This window comes from Pan paniscus, chromosome 2 (genome assembly GCF_029289425.2).
Source record: "Pan paniscus chromosome 2, NHGRI_mPanPan1-v2.0_pri, whole genome shotgun sequence".
Classification (NCBI taxonomy): domain Eukaryota; kingdom Metazoa; phylum Chordata; class Mammalia; order Primates; family Hominidae; genus Pan; species Pan paniscus.
The window spans coordinates 32,321,568-32,347,572 of record NC_085926.1 but is presented as its reverse complement, the minus strand read 5'-3'; the positions used below and the strand labels follow the sequence as shown (position 1 = coordinate 32,347,572).

Here is a 26,005-nt window from a genome sequence, read left to right as displayed (position 1 = left end):
CTTAGTAGCATAACTTCCCATGAGCTTATCACTGATGTCCAAGGCCAGGTCTGAATAGATGCTTTCTGGGGCAACCTGTTAGCATATGAAAATCATGAACACTGATCTATGATCCCCAGAATTGGGGAGATGAATCTCCCGCCTCTTTGCCCTAAGACTATGGATAAGTGTCACCTGACAATATCATACGATGCAGCCCTGTGAAGAGGGAGACTTCCCAGCCTCCCACCAGCCTTGACAGCCTAGCCTCTGGCTTCAACAGGTAGGTCTCCTTTCTCCAATCAAACACAACATTACTTGGGATTTTGCAACATTTAATCAAAAAAGAATCTGGCATCTTAAAAGTTAGGTTTACAAACTTGACACATTCTCAATATTAGCAATTTATCTATTTAAACATTGTCTAAGAAAATATGATCTATGAAGACATTAATACATTAATAAGATACTTAAGAGTTCATTATAAGCTACAACACTTTGCAAATAAGTATCCAGTTTAATTGTAACAAACCACAATTTGTGAGCAAATTTAAGAATATAAAAAACATTAATTAGTTAAATACAATTCTCTGGGAATATACATTATACCTACAGCTGTTTTTACAGTGAGAGTCTTCCTTTTTTTTTCCTTTTAATTACCAAAATGGTAAATCACTGTATGGTCCTGGATCTCCATGCTATAAAACTGAAATATGTATTTCCAGCGTAGCAGATGGTGACCAGGAAGGCAAAGAACTGGAGAAAACAAAGCATAATAGAAGTGGGGTTTAGGGCACATCCTAATTAGCAAAAGTTATCATTTCACCTCCATTGAATCACCCACTCACTACCTTTTCTTGATACCAGGCTTTGTCATCTAAAACTACTTTATTGGTTCAATTACTATCCTTCTCAAATGATTTCTGGTTATGCTGTTTTTATTTCGGAGAACATCTGAAAGCCTGTAGTTTTGCTCAAATAACCTCAGGGAGTTCACTTAGGAGTGAATATGGCGGCAGTGCATCTGAGGAAAGTGTATCATTTCTAATGTAGCACAGGCAATCTAGGTCCAGGGTACAATCTCGGATTGCTACAGTGTCAGTTCACATAAATGAGTCGAGTGGGCCAGAGTAAGCAATGAGCCCACATGGTATGTGAGGTGTGAACAGGGAGGAGGAAAATGCAGGCCCTTCTTAATTAATGGGGCAGGCTCCACCCAGTTCTAGTCCATTCTTGCTACGTGTTAACTTGAGCCCAGTCTTGATGAAGCCTGTGATTTTTAATGTCACCGGCATCCATATGCTCTACTTTTATTTTGTTTTTTCGAGACGGAGTTTCGCTCTTGTTGCCCAAGCTGGAGTGCAATGGCGTGATCTTGGCTCACTGCAACCTCTGCCTCCTGGGTTCAAGCAATTCTCCTGCCTCAGCATCCCAAGTAGCTGGGATTACAGGTGCCCGCCACCACCCCCGGCTCATTTTTTTTTGTATTTTTAGTAGAGATGGGGTTTCACCATGTTGGTCAGGCTGGCCTTGAACTCCTGACCTCAGGTGATCCACCCGCCTAGGCCTCCCAAAGTGCTGGGATTACAGGCATGTGCCACTGTGCCCGACCAATCTACTTTTAAATAGAGATCTTCAAACAGAAATAAAAGTAAAGAATATGATGAACCCCCATGTACCATCAATCAGCTTTGACATAATCATTTTGGCATTTCTGTCTAACTGCCTCCCTCCTTCCCCCGATAGGCTTCTTTTGGAGATGGGCTATTTTAAGGCCAATCTCAGAGAGATTCTTAATACCAGTTTTTTTTTAATTAGAAAAATAATACACACTTATGGTTTAAAAATGCAAACAGAAGTATATAAATTAAAAAGTAAGGTCAGGCGTGGTGGCTCATGCCTGTAATTCCAGCACTTTGGGAGGCCAAGGCAGGAAGCTCACTTGAGCCCAGGAAATCCAGACCAGGCTGTGCAACATAGTGAGACTTAGTCTCTACAAAAAAGTTAAAACATTAGCTGGGCATGGTGGTGCAGGATTCTAGTCCCAGCTATTCAGGAGGCTGAGGTAGGAGGATGGCTCAAGCTGAGGAGTTCCAGGTTGCAGTGAGCTATAATTATGCCACTGCACTCCAGCCTGGGTGATGGAGCAAGACCCCTTCTCTAAAAAAAAAAAAAAAAAAAAAAAAAAAAAAAAAAAATTGAAGTTCCTTGTCCCACTCCCCTCATTTCCCGATCCCAGTCTCTAGAAGGAACCTCTACTGGTATATATTTTTCTAGGCATTCTCAATGCATAAACAAATATTTTCACTTAAAAAAAAACTAAATGGAATTATATTCTGTTCATTTTCTGCAACCTTCCCCCACTTAATAAATTATAGGCAGTAGAATTATTCTTAGCATGCTTTAAACAGCTTTTCTCCCTTGAATACTTATCTTGTTCCAGTCATTTGGCATTCACTCAAGCAGTCTCCCAGCCTTTTCCCACTTCGGGCCAGGAGGGCCCCCTGCCCCCTGCCAGTTTTAGATATTTTCAAATCAATAAGCCAATTGCTAATTTGTCACTACTGCAAGCGCTGCTTTTTCCTGCAGATGACTCTGTCTTCCCCAATCCCAAGCAAGCCTTGGAGAGGGAAGAGGAGGATCATGTGGGGATGGAGGGCTACTCACCGATGAGGCCGCCCAGCTGTTGAAGTTGTGACTGTCCCTCTCAGGGGAGACGGAAGATGCATCTACAACAGCGGCAGAGAGGTACAAGACGAAGGCACTGCCGTTAAAGCACAGGCCCTGGGGGGACACAGGGGCAGAGTGTTTAGGGAGAGGGGAGGGTCTGCACACCTCTGGACTTCAGAAGTGATGAGGGCTATACCTCTGGTGTGGGGAGGGGCCCAAGTGGACACCTGTGGGAGGGTGGGGGACAAGGCTGTGGGAAGGCAGCTCTAAGTGCGAGAGGAGAGGGTTTTACGGCAGCTCATACCAGATGCCAACCCCTGCCCCCACGAGACACTGAGACTGCATGCCGCCCCTTCAGTCATTTTGCTTCTTCGGTTTGCTCCTGAGCCTCATCTCATCCAGACGTCAGCCAAGCTGAGGCTGTCTGAGGATGGCAGGCAGCAGTGGCGCCCACTCAGTGGGCTCAGCCTCAGCCCCTGGCCCTCAGCCGCAGCTGTAGCCCTTGCATGTGTCCCTGACGTAGAGGCGCAATACAGTGTCCCCCAAAACAGGCCCAGCTGACTCCCTAACCCCGCGTTCCAAACAGGGAGGGATATTTAAATGAGCTCCTCTGTCCTAGCTGCAAGTTCTTAAAAAGGCGGTTACAGCCCTTTGGGAACTAATGTCACCCTTGGCTTCACCTTATTTGTTCCTATTTTTAGAGAAGATATGTAAGTCCCGGTAGGTATTTGGTTTTCAGTTATGTCTAAACTCTAAGAAACCATGCTCTGAACCATGCATAGGAAACCATGCAAAGCTGGGTCCTGCCTGAACACAGGGGAGGGGCGGGGGTGACGTGAAACCAGAGCAGAAACCAACTGGGGAGGAAGGGGGATGCCTCTCAGGAGTGGGCCCTCTGTGGTCTAACATCTTTCCGTCAGTAACTTGGAGACAGAGGAAGGGGTAGGGGAAAGGGAGGAAGCAATCTCTTTCTTCTCAGAGAAAAAAAGCTACATAGAATTTTCCCACTGCAGGCCCTGGCATTGTGGCAGAGGTTGTATGTCCCTGTCGCCACCTCCACCTGTGCTCACACTGTCTTCAGGTCAGGGCACTTAACCTTTAAGATAAGGGCTTCATCACAGTCAGACCCAGGGTCAGGCTGCCGAAACTGTCCCCTAAGAAGCCCTGGTCTCACTAAATGACTCATTAGGAATGTTGGTTGTGTTCTTTTGTTTACTTTTTGGTCTAGAAACACATCTGTGCATTAACACAAAAGCCCTTACTGGTATTTTTTCCCCATATCACCTCTTAGAATATAGAGTCACGCACATTTAGTACTTGCCAAGCCATTTAGTCTTGTCTTGCCACTAATACTTCATAATTTAACTTTTAGCCTATTGATGGGCATTTCAGCGTTGCTAATTTTTCAAGGATTACAAATGCTACTGCAACGAACATCTTTGAGGATGGGTTTCAGGGCTCTCATGCATGTCTAGTTCTTTATACAAGGAAAGAATGAGAATGAATGAAAGAGAATTCAGGGAAAGCTCAGCCTGGCCAGAACTGCCCTGACGTCCTGGGCCTTGTGCACGAGCCCATGTGGATGAGGGGGCCAGAGAGGAGATGGGGAAAGAAAGACTCTCTGAGTCTACGACCTGTGAACATGCAATGATCCCATCTCTCAGTAAGTATGGCCCATTTTTTCTGAACTCTAAAGAAACAAGAAACTGCTATTTCCCTTGGAAAGAAATGGGGAAGGGGAAGAGGGTTGGTAGAGACGTGAGTAGAAGGCAGGGGCATTCTCCCTCTGTGCGCCCCCCACACTGGGGGCTCTGCCAGGTTATCACAAGCCTCTCTCAGGCACTATCTCACAATGCCTAACTTTGTGACTTCCCTAGTCTTGTTTAACACTCCCAAAAGTAAACATGTCCGGGGAATGCCTGGGTTGGAGGAAATGTAGTGAAAATAGGTGGAGCGATGAAAGAAAAGAGAAGAGCAAAGAAACCAGGATCGTCATAAAGGTTAAAAAAAGAAATCTGGGCTACAGAAATGAAGGATGGACATGTGAAGCTTCAGAGGGTTCTAGAATGTTACTGAGTTTCATAGAAACATGAGGTCTTGTTGCTATAGAGAAATAGGCCCTGGATCAGGGACTATTCAAGTTGAAAAATCTTATAGCTCCTCCAACTGAAATGCCAGTTCCCTGGACCACGGTGAAAGAGAGCTACAAGGACAATGTAGTAATTTAAAAATTCCGCTGGGTGCAGTGGCTCACACCTGTAATCCCAACACTCTGGGAGGCCGAGGCGAGTAGATCACCTGAGATGTCAGGAGTTCGAGACCAGCCTGGCCAACATGGTGAAATCCCATCTCTACTAAAAATACAAAAATTAGGCAAATGTGGTGATGGGCCCTGTAATCCCAGCTACTCAGGAGGCTGAGGCTTGAGAATCACTTGAACCTGGGAGAGGGAGGTTGCAGTGAGCCGAGATCACGCCACTGCACTCCAGCCTGGGTGACAGAGTGAGACTCCATCTCAAAAACAAAAACAAACAAACAACAACAAAAAACACACACAAAAAAACAGAAGGTTTCCAGCTTCTTTTTTTGGAGGAAGGGAAGAGAGAGAAGTCTACTCTTTTCTGAAAGTCAATCCCTCCTTGGTATAAAAATGTTCTCTTTCTTTCTTTCTTTTTTTTTTTCTCAAATACCGGCTTATTTTTACCCAGCTATGCATAGTACTTGTGGACATATTAAGATAAATCTCAGATCTCAAGATAATGGAAAGAAGCCCTGAGATAATATACAGTTAGTAAATTTGGCTGTGGTGACATGACCCAAGACGGTGGCTTAGGAAAGAGAGTTTACTCCTATCTAAGGCTTAGGCAACCAGAGCTGGTCTGGCAGCCTCGGGGTGACAGGGACACAGGCTCCATCCACAATACTTGGCCATCTCCAGGGTCTCACCATTCTCCACATGGCCCAGGAGGTGTCCCACTACCACAGCAGAATCCCAGCTCCTAGGAAGGGGAGGAGGGGGAGAAGAAAAAAAAGCAGCCCCACTTTAGGGCCATGGTGCTTCACACATCACTGCTGCGAACATCCCCTCAGCTGGAACTCAGTCCCAGGGCCCACCCAGTGGCAGAGTGGCCAAGGCTCAACTGAAACTTCTATTACTACAGAAGAAAATGGATAGTGGGGGATAATGAGCAGCTCCTGTCCCTGGTGTTACATCTATTCAGACAGCTAAGAAGGCAAGATTTTCAGGCATCTGATATCCTCAAGAGTCCTCAAGAGTTTAAAGACATAGCTACCTAGGTTCACCATCTGGCATACCCAAACCGCCGAAAATTTAAGTGAACATTTGGGAAGGATGGCTCCCCTGGAGCTTCACCTGCCTCTCTTTTTAGCATTTATTTAAATATCCCTCTGCTTAGTATAATCAGCCTTGTACACATCTTTTCCATCAGAGTCCATTTCTTTTCTGTCTTTTTTTTTTCTTTTGAGACAGAATCTTACTCTGTCACCCAGGCTGACTGCAGTAGCGTGATCTTGGCTCACTGCAACCTCTGCCTCTCAGGTTCAAGCGATTCTCGTGCCTCAGCCTCCTGAGTAGCTGGGACTACAGGTGCATGCTACCACGCCTGGCTAATTTTTTGTATTTTTAGTAGAGATGGGGTTTCACTGGGTTAGCCAAGATGGTCTCGATCTCCTGACTTCATGATCCACCCGCCTCAGCCTCCCAAAGTGCTGGGATTACAGGTGTGAGCCACCGCACCCGGCCTAATTTTTATTTTTAGTAGAGACAGGCCTTGCTATGTTGCCCAGGCTGGTCTTGAACTCCTGGGCTCAAGTGATCCTCCTGCCTTGGACTCCTAAAGTGCGGGGATTACAAGGCATGAGCCACTGCACCTGGCCCAGAGTCCATTTCTTAAGGGTGGTAGGGATGTCCGCTTCACCTGCGGCTTGCCTTTCTGGCTCTCTAGTCCCTATTACCACACATTGGTGGAAGAGACACTCATGCTTGACAGAAGAGATTGGGTCTGGGCAAAGGCTGAGGAAAAGGTACAGGCTGATGCGGGCTAAGAATCCCCTTTTCCCTCCCCACCTTGTCTACAACCAGCTAGTAAAGGAGCTCAGTGCTACTCAAAGTGCAGGAGTGGTATCAGCACTATCTGGAAATCTGTCAGAAAAGCATGTTCCCAGGCCCTACCCCAGACACACTGAATCAGGTCTGTTGGGAATCTCCATGTAGGTTTCATCTAAAAAGCTGTATTTTGAATCCACAACCAAAAAAGAAAGAAGGAAGATATGATAAGCAACTAGAAGAAGGGCTGCAGGATACAGGAGATGGGCCAATGCAGCGCTCACAGCTATGTGGCTTTGGGGAAATAACCTCTTCAGCTGCTTCGTCTGTGGCAGAGCTGCTGGCTGTCTCCTGCTATGTTTCTCTCTTATTATATGGTAACGGAGTTTCCAGCTGAGCACATGGCCACCTAAAGATTCCACCTTCCAGCCTCCTTTGGAAGGAGATGTGGTCAGGTGACCACATTCAGGCTAACAGAATGTGAGCAGATGTAACATATACAATGTCAACACTGTGCCTTAAAGGGAAGAAGTACCCTCCACTGCCCACTTTTTACCTTCTCTCCCCATGACTAGGAATCTAGATGTGATGGCAGGTGCTGAAGCTGCCACCTTGGACCACAGGCCGACTGTTAGGGAAAGATGGCAGAGTCACAAGAAAGGAGGAACCTGGGGCACAGGTGATCTTATAGAACAGGTGACTTACTTCTGGACTATCACAGGAGAGAGAAATAAGTTTTAAACCAATGCTGTTTTGGACCTCTCTTATAGGGATTAAACCTACCATCAAACTGATTGTACTCAATTTACAAAATGGGAAAAACTATACAAGTCTCACCCATCTCAAAGGAGACCATATTGTTAAAGAGTTGTGTAAACTATAAAGTATACACAGTAACTTACTTTTCTTATTCCTGTTTAATGATTGTATCAGCTAGAGGCCAGAGGCAGTCATTTAGAAATTGACTGTGCCCGTCAGGCTAAGGCATTTGGATTGACTGGTTAAGAGGAGACAGGAAGACTCAGTGGATCCTGGTTATAACATGATCCCACCAGGTGACAGCAGGGACTTAGGCCTGTAGGTTCAGGCAGGCTGGCTGGAGACAGAGCAACAGGAAGGTCCCATTTTCTGACTCTCAGCCCCTGCCAATAAGTCATGTGCTTAGTTCTGGCACCATCATTAGAAGAAGGGTCTTTTGGAAGATTTACAATAACAAATGGGACTCTTTAGAGCTGCTATGCTGAAAAGACTGCCAAGACCCAACATCTGGGCTGGCACTTCCTGCTCAGGATGGCACAGTGGAAATGGCTACTTCCAAGGGCAAGAGAAACTGGAATATCTGTGTATACTGGGAGCCAAACAGACTCCAAGGTTCACAACTGTGGTTGGTATTAGAAGACCTGCCTCCCATTCCTGGCTCTCAAGCATCCTCTCAGTGCCCCAGTTTCTTCATCTGCAAAATGGAAATAATGCATTCTATCTTTGCAGAGTTACTGTAAGGATTAAATGAAATGATGTAAAATATAAAGGACCCAGTGTGACATCTAGCACATAGTATGTACTTAAGAAATAGTAACTGCCGGCCAGGTGCGGTGGCTCTCGCCTGTAATCCCAGCACTTTGGGAGACGAAGACGGGCAGATTACCTGAGGTCAGGAGTTCAAGACCAGCCTGGCTAACACGGTGAAACCCCGTCTCTACTAAAAAAAATACAAAAATTAACTGGGCGTGGTGGTGAGCGCCTGTAATCCCAGATACTCAGGGGGCTGAAGCAGGAGAATTGTTTGAACCCGGGAGGCGGAGGGTGTAGTGAGCCGAGATTGCACCACTATACTCCAGCCTGGGCAATAAAGTAAGACTCCATCTCCAAAAAAAAAAAGAAAAAAAAAAAAAAGAAAAAAAAATAGTAGCTGCTTTAACTGGAAAAGGAGACAAATATCCCTGCTCTCTGGAGCTCACAAGGCTTGCAGTGAGGTCAGCAGGGATGAGCTACAGAGGACGAATCCTCAGGAAACACATGCATGTAGACCCTAGTGCTTGGTGCTATGAAGAAGACAAATTTTATTGCTTTGAACTTTTAGCTTAAATCAGATTTGTTGGAAAACCTATCCAAGTCTCCCTGAATAAATGGTATCATAACAGTTGTAGCCCAGGAGCTCAGAGGTGCTAGTAGGAACCAGCTGTGGTTTCTGCTGCATATTAAAAATGGATATAGGTCACTTTCTACCTCCCCAGACACATTAAGGGAATGAGCTATTGTTAAGATAAGATTCCAATGCAAAGTTCATGCCTTATCAATGAAGGCACTACACGCAAGATTATAAAACTCTGGTTTCTGCAGTGGTCTTCCAGACAAGTTCCCAGGGGACTAAAACCAAGTCTACCAATCCCTTCTCTGCAATCTTAGATTCCCTAAATGCTCTGAAAAGCAAGACTAAATTCAAAAGTCATTTGGTAGTAAAAGCTGACCTGAGCTGACATGGTAGCAATGTGGTCTTCATTATCCCTCTTAGCAGGAAAATCCACGTGTTGTTGCAGAAACATTAATTTGTCTCATTACAGTACAGCCCCAGACTCAGGGGTACATGTCACATATTGTTGTAAATGCACCAAATTACCTTATTACCTTTCCAAAATTTGAAAAAAAAAAAAAAAAAAACTCTTAGGCTGGGCGCTGTGGCTCACACCTGTAATCCCAGCACTTTGGGAGACCGAGGCGGGTGGATCACCTGAGTTGGGGAGTTTGAGACCAGCCTGACCAACACGGAGAAACCCTGTCTCTACTAAAAATATAAAATTAGCTGGGCGTGGTGGCGCATGCCTTTAATCCCAGCTACGCGGGAGGCTGAGGCAGGAGAATCACTTGAACCCGGGAGGTGGAAGTTGCAGTGAGCTGAGATCGCGCCATTGCACTCCAGCCTGGGCAACAAGAGTGAAACTCCATCTCAAAACGAAACAAAACAAACTCTTAATTCACATCTGACCCAAAGGTTTTGACTCAGGGATTATGGATCTACAACTATTTTTAAACCAGTGTTTCCCACATTTTAGATGCCTAAGAATTATCTGAAAATCTTGTCATAATGGAGATTCTGAAGCCCTCTACAGGATTTCTGATTCAGTCAGTACAAATCAGAATTAGAGTAGGGCCTAACATTCTGTATTCCTAATAATCTCCCAGTGATGCTGCTGGTCCAGGGACCACACTTTGAGTAGCAAGAGTTTAGGCAGTCCAACTCGGCAGCAGGAGCCTGTCAGCTGCCTCAGCACAAAGTCCCAGCCTGACACTTGCTATGCTCCTGATTTGTGCTGGGACACGACAGTTGGGCTGGCATCTGAATCCCCCACAGGCTGTTCTGTAAGAGATTCTGCTGGGCAGTGGAAAATATGGAAGTTTAGTCAGAGCCTTTAGTTGTTAACAGACGGAAACTTTTTCCAGTCTCCGCTCTGGATATTTGGTTAACACCATCTACCCAACTCACAAATGCTTTGAGAAGTTACAAAGGTGTATTTAGTTGTAACAGTAAACATAAACCCCAACCAGAAGTCTGTTTGGGGTTTGACCTGTAGCTTCTGCCAGCAGCAAACGAATTCTAAGAATATGGCTGTAAGCATTTTAAAATTGGGAGAGTTCACACCAAAGCCCAGATTTCTAGATTGCCTTAGAAAACAAATAGAAAATTTAGCAATCCTGGCAGCACATTTCCAGCTTATTTATTTGTGAAGTGAAGAATATTCTCAAGTTGTTTAAGAGGCTAAAAAAGTGTGTCTGGGTGGCAAGGTTCAATACCATGCTGAGTTTACTCACTTGTACAACCTGACTGGTGCCTCACATATGTGAGTGTGCAACCCCTGACCTGGAGGCTGACAGCCTTGCTTAAGGGGGATAAATGATTAAACCCTTCTAAAGGGATTAGGAGTCCTGGTTTCCTGGTGTCTGGTTGTAGTTCCTACCTACCGCTCAGGCAGAGGGGGCCTGGAGCAGGATGAGATCAGAAAACAAATGCAGATGGAATTCAAGAGATGTGGACCCCTGCTGTGTGTAAATCTGTGCAAAGTCACAAGACTCCAAACCTCAGTTTCCTTATCTATAAAATGGGGACACAGCTTACGATAATAAATTCTGATAATGCAAATCAAAGCATTTTAAAACCAGGGGTGCCGGAAGAAGGCATTGTTAATATTCTTTTTAAAAGTCCCATTAAAGGCAATATTTTAAAATTTTTAATGTAATAAATCAGTGAAGGAGTTTTAGGCTTGGAGAAGAGAAAGACTACATATGATCAAGACAAGAGGTCTGTAAACTATGGCCTGTGGGTCAAATCTGGCCCACCACTAGTTTTGTTTTGTTTTGTCTTGAGACAGAGTCTCACTCTGTCGCCCAAGCTGGAGTGCAGTGGCGTGATCTCAGCTTATTACAACCTCCGTCTCCTGGGTTCAAGCGATTCTCCTGCCTCAGCCTCCTGAGTAGCTGGGATTACAGGCATGTGCCACTACGCCAGGCTAATTTTTGTATTTATAGTAGAGACGGGATTTCGCCATGTTGGCCAGGCTGGTCTCAAACCCCTGACCTCAGGTGTCTACCCAAAATGCTAAGATTACAGGCGTGAGCCACCACGCCCGGCCACCACCAGTTTTTGTAAATAAAGTTTTACTGGAACACAGCCATGCTCATTCATTTACAAATTGCCTATGGCTTCTCTCAATGCTGCAGGCAGAGTTGAGTGGCTGGGCCATAGGCGTGTGGCCCAAGACGACTACAATACTTACTATCTGGTCCTTTACAGAGACAGCATGCCAATTGCTCATCTAGATAACATAACTAGAAATTGAGTCTCATGCAAAAGGGGAAATAAGGGTACTATCCGTTCCTCCATCCCAACAATTTGCTCCCCTACTACACTGTCCAAGTTCCTCTTCTTCCAAGTTCACAGTCACTTTCTTCAAGACCCACCCTAGGACACAACTTTCTCCAAAATGGCATTCCTTAAATTCCAACCTACTTTGATTATTCCCTCATCCTGTGTTCCTATAGTTACTATTACTTCAAGGTGCTAACTTTTTTTGAATCCAGCATCTAAACGAGTCTTTCCCTCCTGATGCCCATCTGAGGCAGCAAAACACCAATTCTAACAAGGCTGTTTCCACCACCCTAGACAGTGATTAAGCACCTTATTTGGAATTACTTTTCAAACTTGCAACGCTTTCTTGAAAATCTTAATAAAGAGTCCTTACTTTTGGATTTGGGGAAATGGTCAAGAGTCAGTCAATCTGCCTTGTGAAATAAAGTAAGACTTGTTTTCCTGGGGGACTTAGCTTAGCAACACAGAAAGAACAAAGCCAGGTGCGTTTTGAACAATGATAGTGTTGTCTGAAAGTGTGCCAACTTAACTTAGTCTATAACCACAAATAGACTATATTTCAAATTTGGTTCATAAGTCAGTTATTTGGAACTAAATATTTTTTCTCACATATTGGTTGAAAACAGACAAAAAAATAGTATCACTGGAGAGCTCTGTTTTATACATAAACACATGTGGTACCACTGGGATTTTTTTTGTAAATCATTTAGCTACTTTGAATTTGCCAACCAGATTGTCAATGCTCTTAAGGCAAGGGGAACCCACTTTCCATCTCTGTGAATCCACTTAGGATGTGTGTGTTCGATCTCCAGGATGAAGCTAAATGTCACTTCCTCTCTGAAGAGCTCCCAGCCATCCTAAGCTGAGGTGGCAGCCTCCATCACACTTTCTACACAGCTTCACTGCAGTGTATGCCACAGGGTCTCGTATCTACTCATTTTCTTATCTATTTACCCTGGACCACATGTTCACCATCCTGCATCCAGCATGGTGCCAGAGCCAGGATGAGAATCCAGTCATTCCTGACAATTCTCCTTTTCAAATATATAAGAACACCTATGCTTTCTAATAGCAATTTTCATTTGCATTCTAACTCCATACACAATGTGCTCCAACATCATAAGAGCTGTGATGTACAAAGGGTTAAGGCCACAGCCCCAGGAGAGGTTTACAGGAAGCATGATCTGCAGAGGTTGGCGCCCTGACATATTTATTTCCAGTTGACATTATTCACAGGGAAATAATAAAATGAGAGTCTAATGGAGAGAACCTGGCTTTTCTTGATTCAGTCTTCTGAGAATTGGTTTGCAATTCTGCCTGAAAGGAATTTCTGGACCTTCTAATGTGCCCAGTTTCACACCCAGGTGTAAGCCACTTGAGAGGCAATTAGATGATGTTGAGATTATCTGCTGTGTTGGGTTCTCCATGGTATGGCCCACCTTTTCTGGGCAGAGAGACAGTCTTGGATTGACTAGTAGAGGACTAATGCCATCTACCGAGTGGGCACTGGAAAAGACCACCACCCACAGCTTCCTTACCACTGTTGTCCAGGGCACCTGGGGAATCCTGGTGTAGGTCATTGTTATGTAGATAATGAGGAAGAAGACGGTGAGGACCCAGTAAAATACAGCTACAAACATGACCCAGCCAAATGCGGGGACCCGGAAGTACTCAGTTCCAGCAATAAGCGTCCATACCAGCAGCCCCAGAACCTGTAAAGTGGTAGAAGCAGTGGAGAGAGGAGGGGACAGTAGAAGATAAAGAAAAAGAAGGAAGGAGGGACAAAGAAAAAAAAAAATTATACAGAATGTCAATTACAACTTATTTATTTATTTATTTGCGATGGAGTCTCGCTCCCGTCGCCCAGGCTAGAGTGCCATGGAGCAATCTTGGCTCACTGCAACCTCCACCTCCCGGGTTCAAGGGTTTCTCCTTCCTTAGCCTCCCAAGTAGCTAGGATTACAGGCATGCAGCACCATGCCTGGCTAAGTCAATTACAACTTTCATGCATATACCCCACCTTCCCCTGCCATGACTTAAAAATATTACAGGGTTTGCAAACTCATGTGCCTACAAATGCCAGGAAGGTAACCATGGCAGTCCAGGCAGGGACCAACAATATCTTGTTTTAGGGGGTTCTCTTAAAATTCAGCTCTAGCTGATAGTTGTGGGCTGGTTTTGCCAGGTCTTCTCCATCCCAGGAGAACACAGAAACTCAAGCTTGTACATAATAATCTTGATTTTAAATATTAGTACTAATCAGGGGTTTTAAAACACCACTTGGTGAGAAACAACATCCATGGCTGGAATTTGCTCCCAGGCTGATACTTGTCAAGGAAATAAGACTGCAGGTGTACTTGGAGGTGGTCCCTGGAGCTGATCTGCTTTCAAGGGACGAACCTCTGGGCATTCCCTGCTCTTCTCACAGATGGCCAGTAACATGTGGTCTGAGACAGCTTTCAGAAGAGAGAATGAACAGCGGCCCAGTCCAGATGTGGACACTCAGTATTTTACCACACGTTGTGCATTTACCCTAGCAATGGTCATCCAACTGCTGACAAGTAAGACCATACCCAAAGCCAAAGTAACACTACTCATTGACTAAAGGAAGACTTCATCAAGCAAAAGGAAACTGACCTAAACTGTAGGTGTCTTGAGTCCTGGACAAAGGAAGGCTAGAGCAAGGTATGCACTCACATTCTAGCACCTTCCAGGTGGACTTTATTCCTAAGTCACAAAAAAGTTGAGATGTGAACCACATGCCCAGGACACAGCAACAGGAGTCCAGGGTGGGCTCTAGCCCTGCAAGTCCTGGCTCGCTGTGTGACTCAGGACAAAGAATTTCATTTCTGGTTTAGCTTTCTTTGTGGTATAGGAATCAAAATACTAAAGTAACTCTAATCAAGAGGCTCGGAAGACAGATTTCCTTTATTTGTTTAACACGGGAGCACCTACAGTATCTGGGCTTCCTGCTATCAGGCCCCAAGGACAGTGGTATACAAATTGTACATATCCTGCTTGTAGAGCACTAAAGTCTAGTGGAGGGAAATACCTGACCGATTACAACTGTGGCAAATGTTATGAAGAAGGTAAACGGTATGATAAGGGTCTATGATGGGGGAAATGACCTTGCTGGCAGGCACAGGAAGCATCGGAGAAGTCCAGGCTGAAGAATAACCAGAAGGCTGAAAGCACTAGCGAGACAGAAGCAGGATGGCAACATTATAGGCAGAGGACACAGCGTGGGCAAAGGTCTGAAGGTGGGAAGGGCTCTGCTACCTTCTAGAACCTGTAAGAATGTGTAGTAAGTTAGGATATTGGTGCAAAATGTTAGAGAGCTGGGGAAGGTCAGATGATATGAGCCCAGGAGGCCTAGGGATTTGGTGCTTTATCCGAAGGGCAGTGGGAGAGTTTTAAGCAAGAGAATGTTAAGATTAGGCTAGATTTTTTTATAAAGCCACTCTGGCTGCAGGTAGAGAATGGACATGTGGAGGGGAAAGGGGGAGCAGTGGTGTGGAGACAAATTTAGAGAGCGTGCAATAATCCAAGTGGAAGAATATGAAGTCTTCAAGACCAATATGGTGGCAGTGAATATCGAGAAGTGAGTAAATTCAAGACAAATTTCAGCAGATGGGACTTTAATGGATTAGATTTGGGGTTGGGGGAGGAGAAGGGAGAGGATACAATGGAATGATCCCCAGGTATCTAGAAAGATTTCTGGAGTAGATCAGGGTTTGACTTGTTCTGTTGGAACAATGGAAGAGGAACAGGTTAAAGGAGTGTTGTTCATGAGTTGAATTTTCAACCTACTCAGTCTGAGGTAGTTGGGGACCTTCAAATAGGGATTAGAAGAAGTGGATGTTGAAGAGAGAAGACTTCAGGCCCTTCTTTAAGAAGAAGACTTCCTGTGAAGATCTTGAAGCCATCAGACAGGTTTCCAAGGGACATGTTAAACTGCTTCCCGAGAGAAGCCACTTTCCTGGTACAGTTTTGGTGCCTGTGCCAGGGAACAGCTAAGACTCTAAATGTTGCTGTTTCTGCTCTTTAGAGTTGAGCATCAACATTCTTTTATCTGCTAGATGTTAGTATATGAATTCCAGAGACAAGATGCTTAATGGAGATGTGCTTTTGTGTTTACATCCGTGGCAACAACACTTACTGAAAGTGAAGATACACAAAATGGGATATAATTCCAGAAAGTGCTAAGCCTCACACTAATGAGGTTTTTGGCCCGAATTGACTCTGACAGGCAATCTATACACATGTATTTGACATTCTGTTGGATCAGTAAGACTGGTAATAGATGTAATCCGGCATGGCAGTGTCTGAAACATTTCAGGCTTCTTGACTGAGATAGGGTCAGAACGGCCCTTTGTGGATGATTCACATAGGAAACATAACAGTGAGTGAAGAGGCACTGTAGATGTGTTGATAGTGTCTCTCTGTGTGATCACAAGGGCTTAAGAGTTTCCATCACAAGTCTGTATCCAGCTAAACAGGCTCAACTCACAGTTCTTGGCTCTGAATGCAAAAACGTTTTTCATTATTAACGCGAGTGAAGCCTGCTGTCCAGGGCTGCATTGTCTAATTTGCTGGCTGTGGTTGTCTTTTACACAAAGGCACAATATTGTTAACTGAGCTGTCTTTCAAAGAACGGGAATACTTGACCCATGACCTCACAAGCAAACAAAGTAAAAAGAATGTCTCTGTCAAGAAAAGAATTGTTCTACCCAAGTGAATTTCCTAGGTAACTGAAATATATCAAGAAGCAAACCTTTTATCTCCACTATAACCAATACTGATAAAAACCACTCTTCAAAAATGTTACTCATCTTTTGCTTTGTGTTTAAGATAAACCTGAATCTTTATTTGCTTAGACTACAAAAATACTGTTTGTTTTCCCTGATAAGCATTTTTTTTTTTTTTTAGGCTAAGACTTTTTTTTTTAATGGCAAAACTAAGACTTTTAAAACATTTCAGTGATAAATGCAGGTAAAAAATTAACACAGTGAGCCGGGCATGGTGGCTCACACCTGTAAATCCCAGCACTTTGGGAGGCTGAGGTGGGCGGATCATGAGGTCAAGAGATCAAGACCATCCTGGCCAACATGGTGAAACCCCGTCTCTACTAAAAATACAAAAATTAGCTGGGCGTGGTGGTACCTGCCTGTAGTCCCAGCTACTCGGGAGGCTGAGGCAGGAGAATCGCTTGAACCCAGGAGGCAGAGGCTGCAGTGAGCCGAGATCGTGCCACTGCACTCCAACCTGGGTGACAGAGGGAGACTCCGTCTCAAAAAAAAAAAAAAAAAAAAATTAACACATAAGTATATAAAGAAATGACAACCCCCTTCCCTATCCGCCAGTTATAAAAATTCAAGAAAAACCAACATAAACAATTTTGTATTTACCCTTTCTGGCCTCTTTCCTTGCATTTATAACCACCGCCTGCACATCTTTCTCTTTCTCCCTTATAAATATGGATCACTCTGTTCACAGAGTCTATAACTTTCTTCTTTCAGTCAGTAATACCATGGAGGACAACCTTCCACACTACTACACATGCATCTCTGCCAATTTTAACAGTTGCTCAGTCTTCCATAATTCATGTAACCAATCCCCTATTGATAGAAATTTAGGTTGTCTTCTTTATGTTTGTACAAAAATGCTCAGAAACATTTTTATAACCTATGCCTCTGTATACCTGAATTCCAGGACAGACTTCTAGGAGGAAAATTTCTAGAATACACATTTTAAGCTTTAGAGGTACTACCAAATTGTTCAGCAAAAGCTTGTACTAATTTACTGACCAGGCACAGTGGCTCACGCCTATAATCCCAGCATTTTGGGCGGCTGAGGCAGGCGGATCACTTGAGGCCAGGAGCTTGAGACCAGCCTGGCTAACATGGTAAAACCCCATCTCCACTAAGAATACAAAAATTAGCTGGGCATGGTGGTGCATGCCTGTAATCCCAGCTACTAGGGAGGCTGAGGCAGGAGAATAGCTTGAACTGGGAAAGTGGAGGTTGCAGTGAGCTGAGATTGCACCACTATACTCCAGCATAGGCGCAGAGCCTGGGTGCAGAGCGAGACTCTGTCTCAAAAACACAAACAAACAAAAAACCTTAGTTTACTCTGTTATCAGTATATGCATGCTTTTGCACCTTCACCAGACTAAATTTCTATGTTTTAAATGGCTAAAAACCTGATTAAAAAAAAAAAAACAGAACCCATGTTTTAACTTTCACTGCTGTATTGAAATACAGTATAAAGAAAAGTATACAAATCCTAAGTGAACAGCTTGGGGAAGTTTCACTAACTGAACAAACCTGTGTAACCAGAATCCAAATCAAGAAACACAACACTGCCAGCACCTGAAAACCTTATCCCCATTTCTAGTTACTCCTCTCCTCTAAGGGTGACAATTGCCCTGATCTCGATATATCATCCTAGATTAGTTTCTGCTTTTGATCTTCATATAAATGGACCCTGTAGTATTCAGTCTTATGTCTGACATCTGTTGCTCAATACTGTGAGAGAGTCATCTGCAGTATCGAAGGTAGTTCCTTCTTTCCTCTGATTTCTCAAATTTGACCATCAGAATCACCTGGAGGGCTTGTTGAACCAAATGGCTAGGCTTACCGCTTGCCTGTGATTCAGGTCTGGGATGGACCTGAGAATCTGCACTTCTAACAAGTTCTCAGGTGATGCTGATGCTGCTGGCTCAGGGACTACACATGAAGAACCACTGATGAATAGCATCTTGTTTCTACTTTAATTTGCATTTTTCTTCATCAGTGTCGAGGACAGTAGAGCATTTTTTTGAATGCTTATAATGCTTATCAACCACTTAGAGTTCTCCTCTTATTTCTTGATACTTTTTTTCCTTTTTTTTTTTTGTGAGTGTGTGTGTGTGTTTTTTTTTCAGACAGTCTCACTCCATCACCCAGGCTGGAGTGCAGTGGTGTGATCTTGGCTTACTGCAACCTCCGCCTCCCGGGTTCAAGCGATTCTCATGCTGCAGCCTCCCGAGTAGCTGTAATTACAGGAATGCACCACCATGCTCGGCTAATTTTTTGTATTTTTAGTATAGACGGGGTTTCACCATGTGGGCCGGGCTGGTCTCGAATTCCTGACCTCAAGTGATCTGCTCACCTCATCCTCCCAAAGTACTAGGATTACAGGTGTGAGCCACTGCACCTGGCCAGCCACTGTGCCTGGCCTGATAGATTTTTAAAAGTCACTTTCTGATTTGTAGAGATCTTTACATAAGAGCGATGGTAACCAACTATATATGTGGCAAATATTTTCCCCACCCAGTTTTATTTTTCAAAGTCATAGAGTCTTTTGTCTATGGAAGTTTTAAGTTTTTACATATTTTTTTTTTTGAGACAGGGTCTCACTCTGTTGCCCAGGCTGGAGTGCAGTGGTGTGATCAAGAGTCACTGCAGCCTCTACCTCTTGGGCTCAAGAGATCTTTCTATCTCAGCCTCCTGAGTAGCTGGGATTACAGGAATACACCACATCTGGCTAACTTTTTGATTTTCATTTCTTTGTAGAGATGAGGTCTCGCTATGTTGCCCAGGCTGGTCTCGAACTCCTGGGCTCAAGTGATCCTCCTGCCATGGTCTCCCAAAGTGCTGGGATTATAGGTGTGAACCACCATGCCTGGCTGACATAATTGGTTTTCTTTAACTCTTTTATTTTTACCTTCTTAGCAAGGTCATTCTCAACAGAAGATTATAAAAACATTCTCCTGTATTTTTGTAGTTTTGTATATATGCTTACATCTTTAATCCACTAGCATTGAGTTCTATATATGGGGTAAAGAAAGGCAAATTTTATTTTTTTCTAGCAGATAGACAATTGACCCAATATCACTTATCAGTGTCTTCAGTGTCTTCCAATATATTGTGGCAGTTTCTGGAATCTTTATTCAATTCCATTCACCCATGTTCATCTGCTGTGTCAGTGCCAATGACTGTAGCTTCAACATGTATTTCATGTATTTTAGCATTATTGGAAAGTATATCAGACTGAACACCTAATTTTGCTCCCTCCAAAAACCCTTCTAAAATTTTCAAGAGGATGGTTTGAATAGGAAAAGAGACAACAGTAACATTTTTAGAAGCTTAGAACAGAGCCAGGTGCGGTGGCTCACACCTGTAATTCCAGCACTTTGGGAGGCTGAGGTGGGTGGATCACTTGAGGTCAGGAGTTCGAGACCAGCCTGGCTAACATGGTGAAACCCCGCCTCTACTAAAAATACAAAAATTAGGCTTGACGTGGTGGCTCACGCCTGTATTCCCAACACTTTGGGAGGCTGAGGCGGATGGATCACGAGGTCAGGAGTTCGAGACCAGCCTGGCCAATATGGTGAAACCCCGTCTCTACTAAAAATACAAAAATTACCTGGGCATGGTGGCATGTGCCTCTATCTAGTCCCAGCTACTCGGGAGGCTGAGGCAGAAGAATCACTTGAACCTGGGAGGCAGAGATTGTAGTGAGCCAAGATCACACCACTGCACTCCAGCCTGGGTGACAGAGCGAGACTCCGTCTCAAAAAAAAAAAAAAAAAAAAAAAATTAGCTGGGCCTGGTGGCACGCACCTGTAATCCCAGCTACTTGGGAGGCTGAGGCAGAAGAATTGCTTGAACCTGGCAGGCGGAGGTTGCAGTGAGCTGAGATCATGCCGTTGCACTCCAGCCTGGGTGACAGAGCAACACTCTGTCTCAAAAAAAAAAAAAAAGCTTAGAACACATATGAACAATGGATAACTGACTTAATGACCCTAAGAAAGCTGAGTTCTAAGGTGGTTAACAGGTAAGTCAAGAAACAAACCAACTTCACTGCAAAGTCTAAAAAGACTCAGGTAGCTCTAGGACAGGAAGCAAAGGTTGGGGGTGGGAGAGGAGCGGCTAAAATAAGGAGGATTGGTGGGAAGCTGTTTGAAAGTCGCTAAGTCCTTACCCTTTGCTCTACTGCAAGCTGCTGGGTGATTGCCCCACTTCTGTCATTAGTGTGAAAGTTTATTCTCTAGATTAGGATTCCTCAACCTCAGGCATATTGACATTTTGTGCCAATAAGATTCTTTTTTTTTGAGACAAAGTCTTGCTCTGTCACTCAGGCTAGAGTACAGTGCTGCGATCTTGGCTCACTGCAACCTCCGCCTCCCAGGTTCAAGTGATTCTCCTGCCTCAGCCTCCTGAGTAGCTGGGATTACAAGCGTGCGCCACCACACCCAGCTAATTTTTGTATTTTTAGTAGAGATGGGGTTTCACCATGTTGGCCAGGCTGGTCTCGAACTCCTGACCTCCAGTGATCTGCCTGCCTTGGCCTCCTAAAGTGCTGGGATTACAGGTGTGAGCCACCGGGCCTGGCCTGGCCAATAAAATTATTGATCTGGAGTGCTGCCCTGTGCACTGTACACTGTAGGATGTGTATAGCAGCTTCCCTGTCCTCTACCTACTTGATGCCAGCAGCTGTGCTCCACCTCCCCACTCTTAGTGGCAATCAAAAATGTCTCTGGATATTGCCAAATGTTCTCTGGGAGGCAAAATTACTTCTGATTGAGAAACACTGTAAAGAAGGTAAAACGAAATAGTCTCTGGATTGAGGCGCACAGTTGAAGGTCTGAACATTATAGTGGAAACAAGGGGCTTAAATGACTAAGTATTCAGTATGAAGACTTCCTCATCTGTCCAATCCCTAACCTTTCCCTCTGCTTGGTTCTAAGAATACTGGCAGCCAGGTCTTCATTAGCATAAGAAGAAAGACAAAGATACTGACTTTGGGGATTCCCCAACACACAGCCCAGCCAGGTCAATCTTCAATGAAGTTCAAGGTTCATAAGCCCCATCCACATGCTCAGAGCATCCAGAGAGCTTTGCACTCTTAAAGCATAGGCAGATAACCAAGATTATTGGATCTATGAAGAAAGCAAAGCCTATATAACAGGGCAGAGAGCAAAAACCAAAAAACAAACTGGAAAAAAGTAACTTTGAAGGGGTAGAAGAAAACATTTCCCACCCCAAAATCATCAGTATCTTAGAGAGAAAAGATATTACAAAAGTGATAAAGAAACAGGAGGTTGCAAGAAGGACAGAAAAATAGTCCTTCAAAACAAAAAGTTTTTTAAATTAAAAATGGAATAGTAGAAATTAAAAATCAATAGAAATGCTGCATGATAAAATCGAGAAAACCTAGAAAAGATAAAAACAACGAAAAGAAAAAAACAGGTGAGATAAAGTAAAAAAGTTAGAGGATGGGTTCAGAAGGTCAAACATCTGATTAGTAGGTTCCAGGGGCCAGAAGAGGTGGCTCATGTCTGTAATCACAGCACTTTGGGAGGCCAAGGTGGATGGACTGCTTGAGCCCAGGAGTTCAAAACCAGCCTGGGTAACACGGCAAAACCCCATCTCTACCAAAAAAATACAAAAATTAGCTGGGTGTGATGGCACGTGCCTGTAGTCCTAGCTACTTGGGAGGCTGAGGTAGGAGGATTGCTTGAGCCTAGGAGGTCAAGGCTGTAGTGAGCTGAGATCAGAGTCAGATCTTGTCTCCAAAAAAAAAAAAAAAAAAAAAAAAAAAAGTTCCAGGAAGAGAGAGCGAAGAAAATGGAGGGAAAGAAATCAGCTACTCAAGAAAACTCAAATCAGATAACTCAAGAAAACTCAGAATTTCTGGATGTGAATTTCTATATAAAAGGACTCCTCTAAGTACCCAGCACAGTGGATGAAATAGACCCAAATCAAGGTACCTCATGAAGTTTCAGATCATCAGGTACAAAGAGAAGGTTCTTTAAACCACCAGAGAACAAACAGGTTGCCTAATAAAAGAGGCAGAAACAAGAATGGTTTTTAATCTTTTCTAAAAGTAAATAGAATGTTAGAAGACAATGACCAATGATTTCAAATTACTGAAAGAAAATTATTTTTGATCTAGAAATTACTTGGCAAAAATTATCAATGAAGGGTAAGTGGAGAATATATTTTTTTCAGATATGTAATATCTGAAAAATTTACCTTCCATGCACCCTTTCTTAGGAATCTACTGAAGGACATGACTCACCAAAAGGAGAGCATAAACTTTAAAAAAGGCAACATGGAATAAACCAACAAGAGAACTACAGAGAGAGGTGAAGGTCATCCCCAGGATGAAGGGAAATCCAAGCATGACAGATGCCTCAGACATAGAAGGTAACCAGACTGGAACAGAGTGACTCGAAAGACAGCCAAGCCACGTTAAAGGCTCTCATCACCATGACTGATGTCATTTTACTTTCTTTTTATCGATTGAAGCTATTAGGGAACTTCTCCATCACAATGTGGGAGGAAAGCAAGAAAGAGGACAATAAGGAAGATAAGAAAACAAGGAATTCAACCCAACAGAAAGGCAAAAGGAATTCCACAGATGACTGTGAAGGGAGGGCCCCAGGAGAAATACATCCAAGATAAAAATGGGAACTCTGATTGTGTGACGTGATTGGCCTTGTGGGAAACTTCACTGAGAGGCAATTGGAAAAAATGTGAGACAAAATTAGCTACAAAGCCCGGCCCTCGAGAGTACTGAGGCCCCAAGCCCCCCAGCACTTGTGTGTAAAGCCCCCGTCCCTGTCCCCTCCAAGCCCTGCCCGGCTGGACCTAACTTATTTTATTGTCACAGTTGAGTGCTGTGCCGGTAGGTGGCCAAAGTACAGCCCACAATAGGCCTGTAAATAGTCCAGCCCCATCAGCGTGTGCTGGTCCAGCCAGCCAGCTGCAGGCGAGTTGTTTCTAGAAACAGAGTCTCTATAAAGAGAACTAACGCCAAAAAAAAAAAAAAAAAAAAAACAACAAAAAACCTAAGCAAAAAAACCCACAAAAAACAAAACAAAACAAAACAAAACAAACCCACTCTATTATTAACCTTAGTAAAAACCAAAAGAAATCATTGTCCACTACAACACTCAGCTCTAAATAATATTTATGTAAGGATAATAAACACAGACTATTGACTTAAATCATAAACGAATAGGCTGAGCACAGTGGCTCATACCTTGGAATCCCAGCACTTAGGATGGCTGAGGCGGGAGGATTGCTTGAGCCCAGGAGTTCAAGACTAGCCTGGGCAACATAGGAAGACTCTGTCTCTACATTAAGTAAAAAAGCAAGCAAGCAAGCCAGGCATGGTGGTGCATGCCTATAGTCCCAGCTACTCAGGAGCCTGAGGTGGGAGGGTTGCTTGAGCCCAGGAGGTTGAGGCTGCAATGAGCTGTGATTGTGCCACTGCATTCTAGCTTGGATGACAGAGTGAGACCCTGTCTCAAAAAAAGAAAAAAAAAAATTATAACATGGAGAAAGAAAGCTTCAATCATGTAGATGGTGCCACAGACCAAATGTGTGCTTCCCAAATCCATATGTTGAACCCCTAAATCCCAGTGTGATGGTATCAGGATGTAGGGCCTTTGGTAGGTAATAAGGTTTAGATGCAGTCTAAACCTCTCATGATGAGATTAGTACCCTTATAAAAAGGGACACCAGAGAGCTTCCTCTCATGCTTTCTCCACTGATATGCACCAGAGTGAGGCCATGTGAAGACACAGCAAGAAGGTGGCTGTCTGCAACCAAAGGAGAGAGCCCTCACCAGACACCTACCCTGCTGTCCCCTTAATCTTGGACTTTGTTTACAGCATTATGAGAAATTAATTCCTGTTGTTTAAGCCACCCAGTCTATGGTATTTTGTTATGGCAGCCCAAGCTAAGAGAGAAGGTAACAAGAAGTGACTAGTTAACATGTAGAATTGAATCAGAAGATGGCAGCTCACATATTATTTATAACTATAGATATGGGTAAAGCCAGAGTAGCTGTCTCTGAGCAGAAACATGGGGAGTTATGGGAGTAAGAACTTCTGTTTTTCACAAGCCTTTTGGGTCTACAGGTATTTGACCACCCTACTGATGTCAGTTGATTTCTAGAATTTTCTTTTCTTTTCTTTTTTTGAGACAGAGTTTCACTCTTGTTGCCCAGGCTGGAATGCAATGGCATGATTTTGGTTCACTACAACCTCCACCTCCTGGGTTCAAGCAATTCTCCTGCCTCGGCCTCCCAAGTAGGTGGGACTACAGGCATGAGCCACCACGCCCAGCTAATTTTGTATTTTTAGTAGAGACGGAGTTTCACCATGTTGGTTGGGCTGGTTGCGAACTCCTGACCTCAGGTGATCTGCCCACCTTGGCCTCCCAAAGTGCTGGGATTATAGGTGTGAGGCACTGTGTCTGGCTGATTTCTAGAATTTTCTGGCTAAGCCATCTGCAGTAACAGCAGCTTTGGTACTTTCCAATATGTATCTCACCTGTTTCTTTTTCCTGAATTATTGCATTGGCTTAAATCTCCAGAACCGTCTTCCAGAACACAAGTGATGGTGGCAATCCTTATTTTATTCTGTTTTATCATTTTAATGTTTTACATTTTTATATGTGTTGTTGGTTTTTGATAGATGATGGATATCTTTTATGGAGCTAAAAGTTTCTACTTTTTAGTGACCTAAGGTTTCTTTTCCAACCTCTCCTGTGAACAATAAGTTAATGAGCTCAATTAAATATATTTTCTGTACCTTCTTTTCAAAATTAAATACAGTATTACTAACACAGCTAAACCTTTTGATGACCCAGCGTCATCACAAACATCAAATATTTCAATTGCTGCCTTGTGCTATAGAAGGAAAGTGCTTGCTTCTATTTGGAATGGTACCAGATTATGTGTGTTTTTCTATGAAGAAAAACAAATTGTTGTTTTTTGAGACTGGTCTCATTTTGTTGTCCAGGCTGGAGTGCAGTGGCTTGATCACTGCTCGTTGCAGCCTCAACCTCCCTGGGCTCAGGTGATCTTCCTACCTTAGCCTTCTGAGTGGCTGGGACTACAAGTGTAAGTAGGTGAGACTACACCACCACACTCAGGTAATTTTTTAACTTGTAGAAACGAGGTCTTGCCATGCTGCCCAGGCTGGTCTTGAACTCTTAGGCTCAAGTGATCTGCCCACCTCGGCCTCCCAAATCCTATTACAGGATTACAGGCGTGAGCCACCATGCCCAGCCTGAAGAAATTTTTTTAATTGAAAATCAACTCACCACTTGCAGCTCTCAGTGAGCTGATTTCAACTTCCCTCCTCTGTCCTTTGTGTGTACCCTCCTACCCTCACATCATCTTTATTCGAGTATTCTATGGACTAAGAAAACAAATGTCAGGTTTTTTGTTTTTGAGACAGGGTCTTGATCTGTCACTCAGGCTGGAGTGCAGAGGTGCAATTACAGCTCACTGCAGCCTCGACCTCCTGGGCTCAAGCGATTCCCCCACCTCAGCCTCCAAAATAGCTGGAACTACAGGTGCATGCAACCATGCCCAGCTAGGTTTCAAATTTTTTGTAGAGCCGGGGTCTCACTATGTTGCCCGGG

The 26,005-nt window shown here is 43.9% G+C and overlaps 1 protein-coding gene across 3 annotated transcripts in view; it reads right to left on the bottom strand.

Moving 5' to 3' along the window:
- Nucleotides 1-297: 297 nt before the first annotated feature.
- CMTM8 (CKLF like MARVEL transmembrane domain containing 8) overlaps nt 298-26,005 on the bottom strand; it is a 134,310-nt gene continuing 108,602 nt past the window's right edge. For 2 of the 3 annotated variants that reach the window (XM_008951615.5, XM_063602737.1), the window contains 3 exons: nt 13,115-13,288; nt 2,647-2,763; nt 298-735 (listed from right to left, as the gene is read on the bottom strand). In XM_008951615.5, coding sequence (XP_008949863.2) covers nt 652-735; nt 2,647-2,763; nt 13,115-13,288 — 375 coding nt within the window. In that variant the 3' untranslated portion in view covers nt 298-651. The remainder of the gene's footprint in view (nt 736-2,646; nt 2,764-13,114; nt 13,289-26,005) is intronic. The other variant, XM_034956020.3, reaches the window with a different exon arrangement.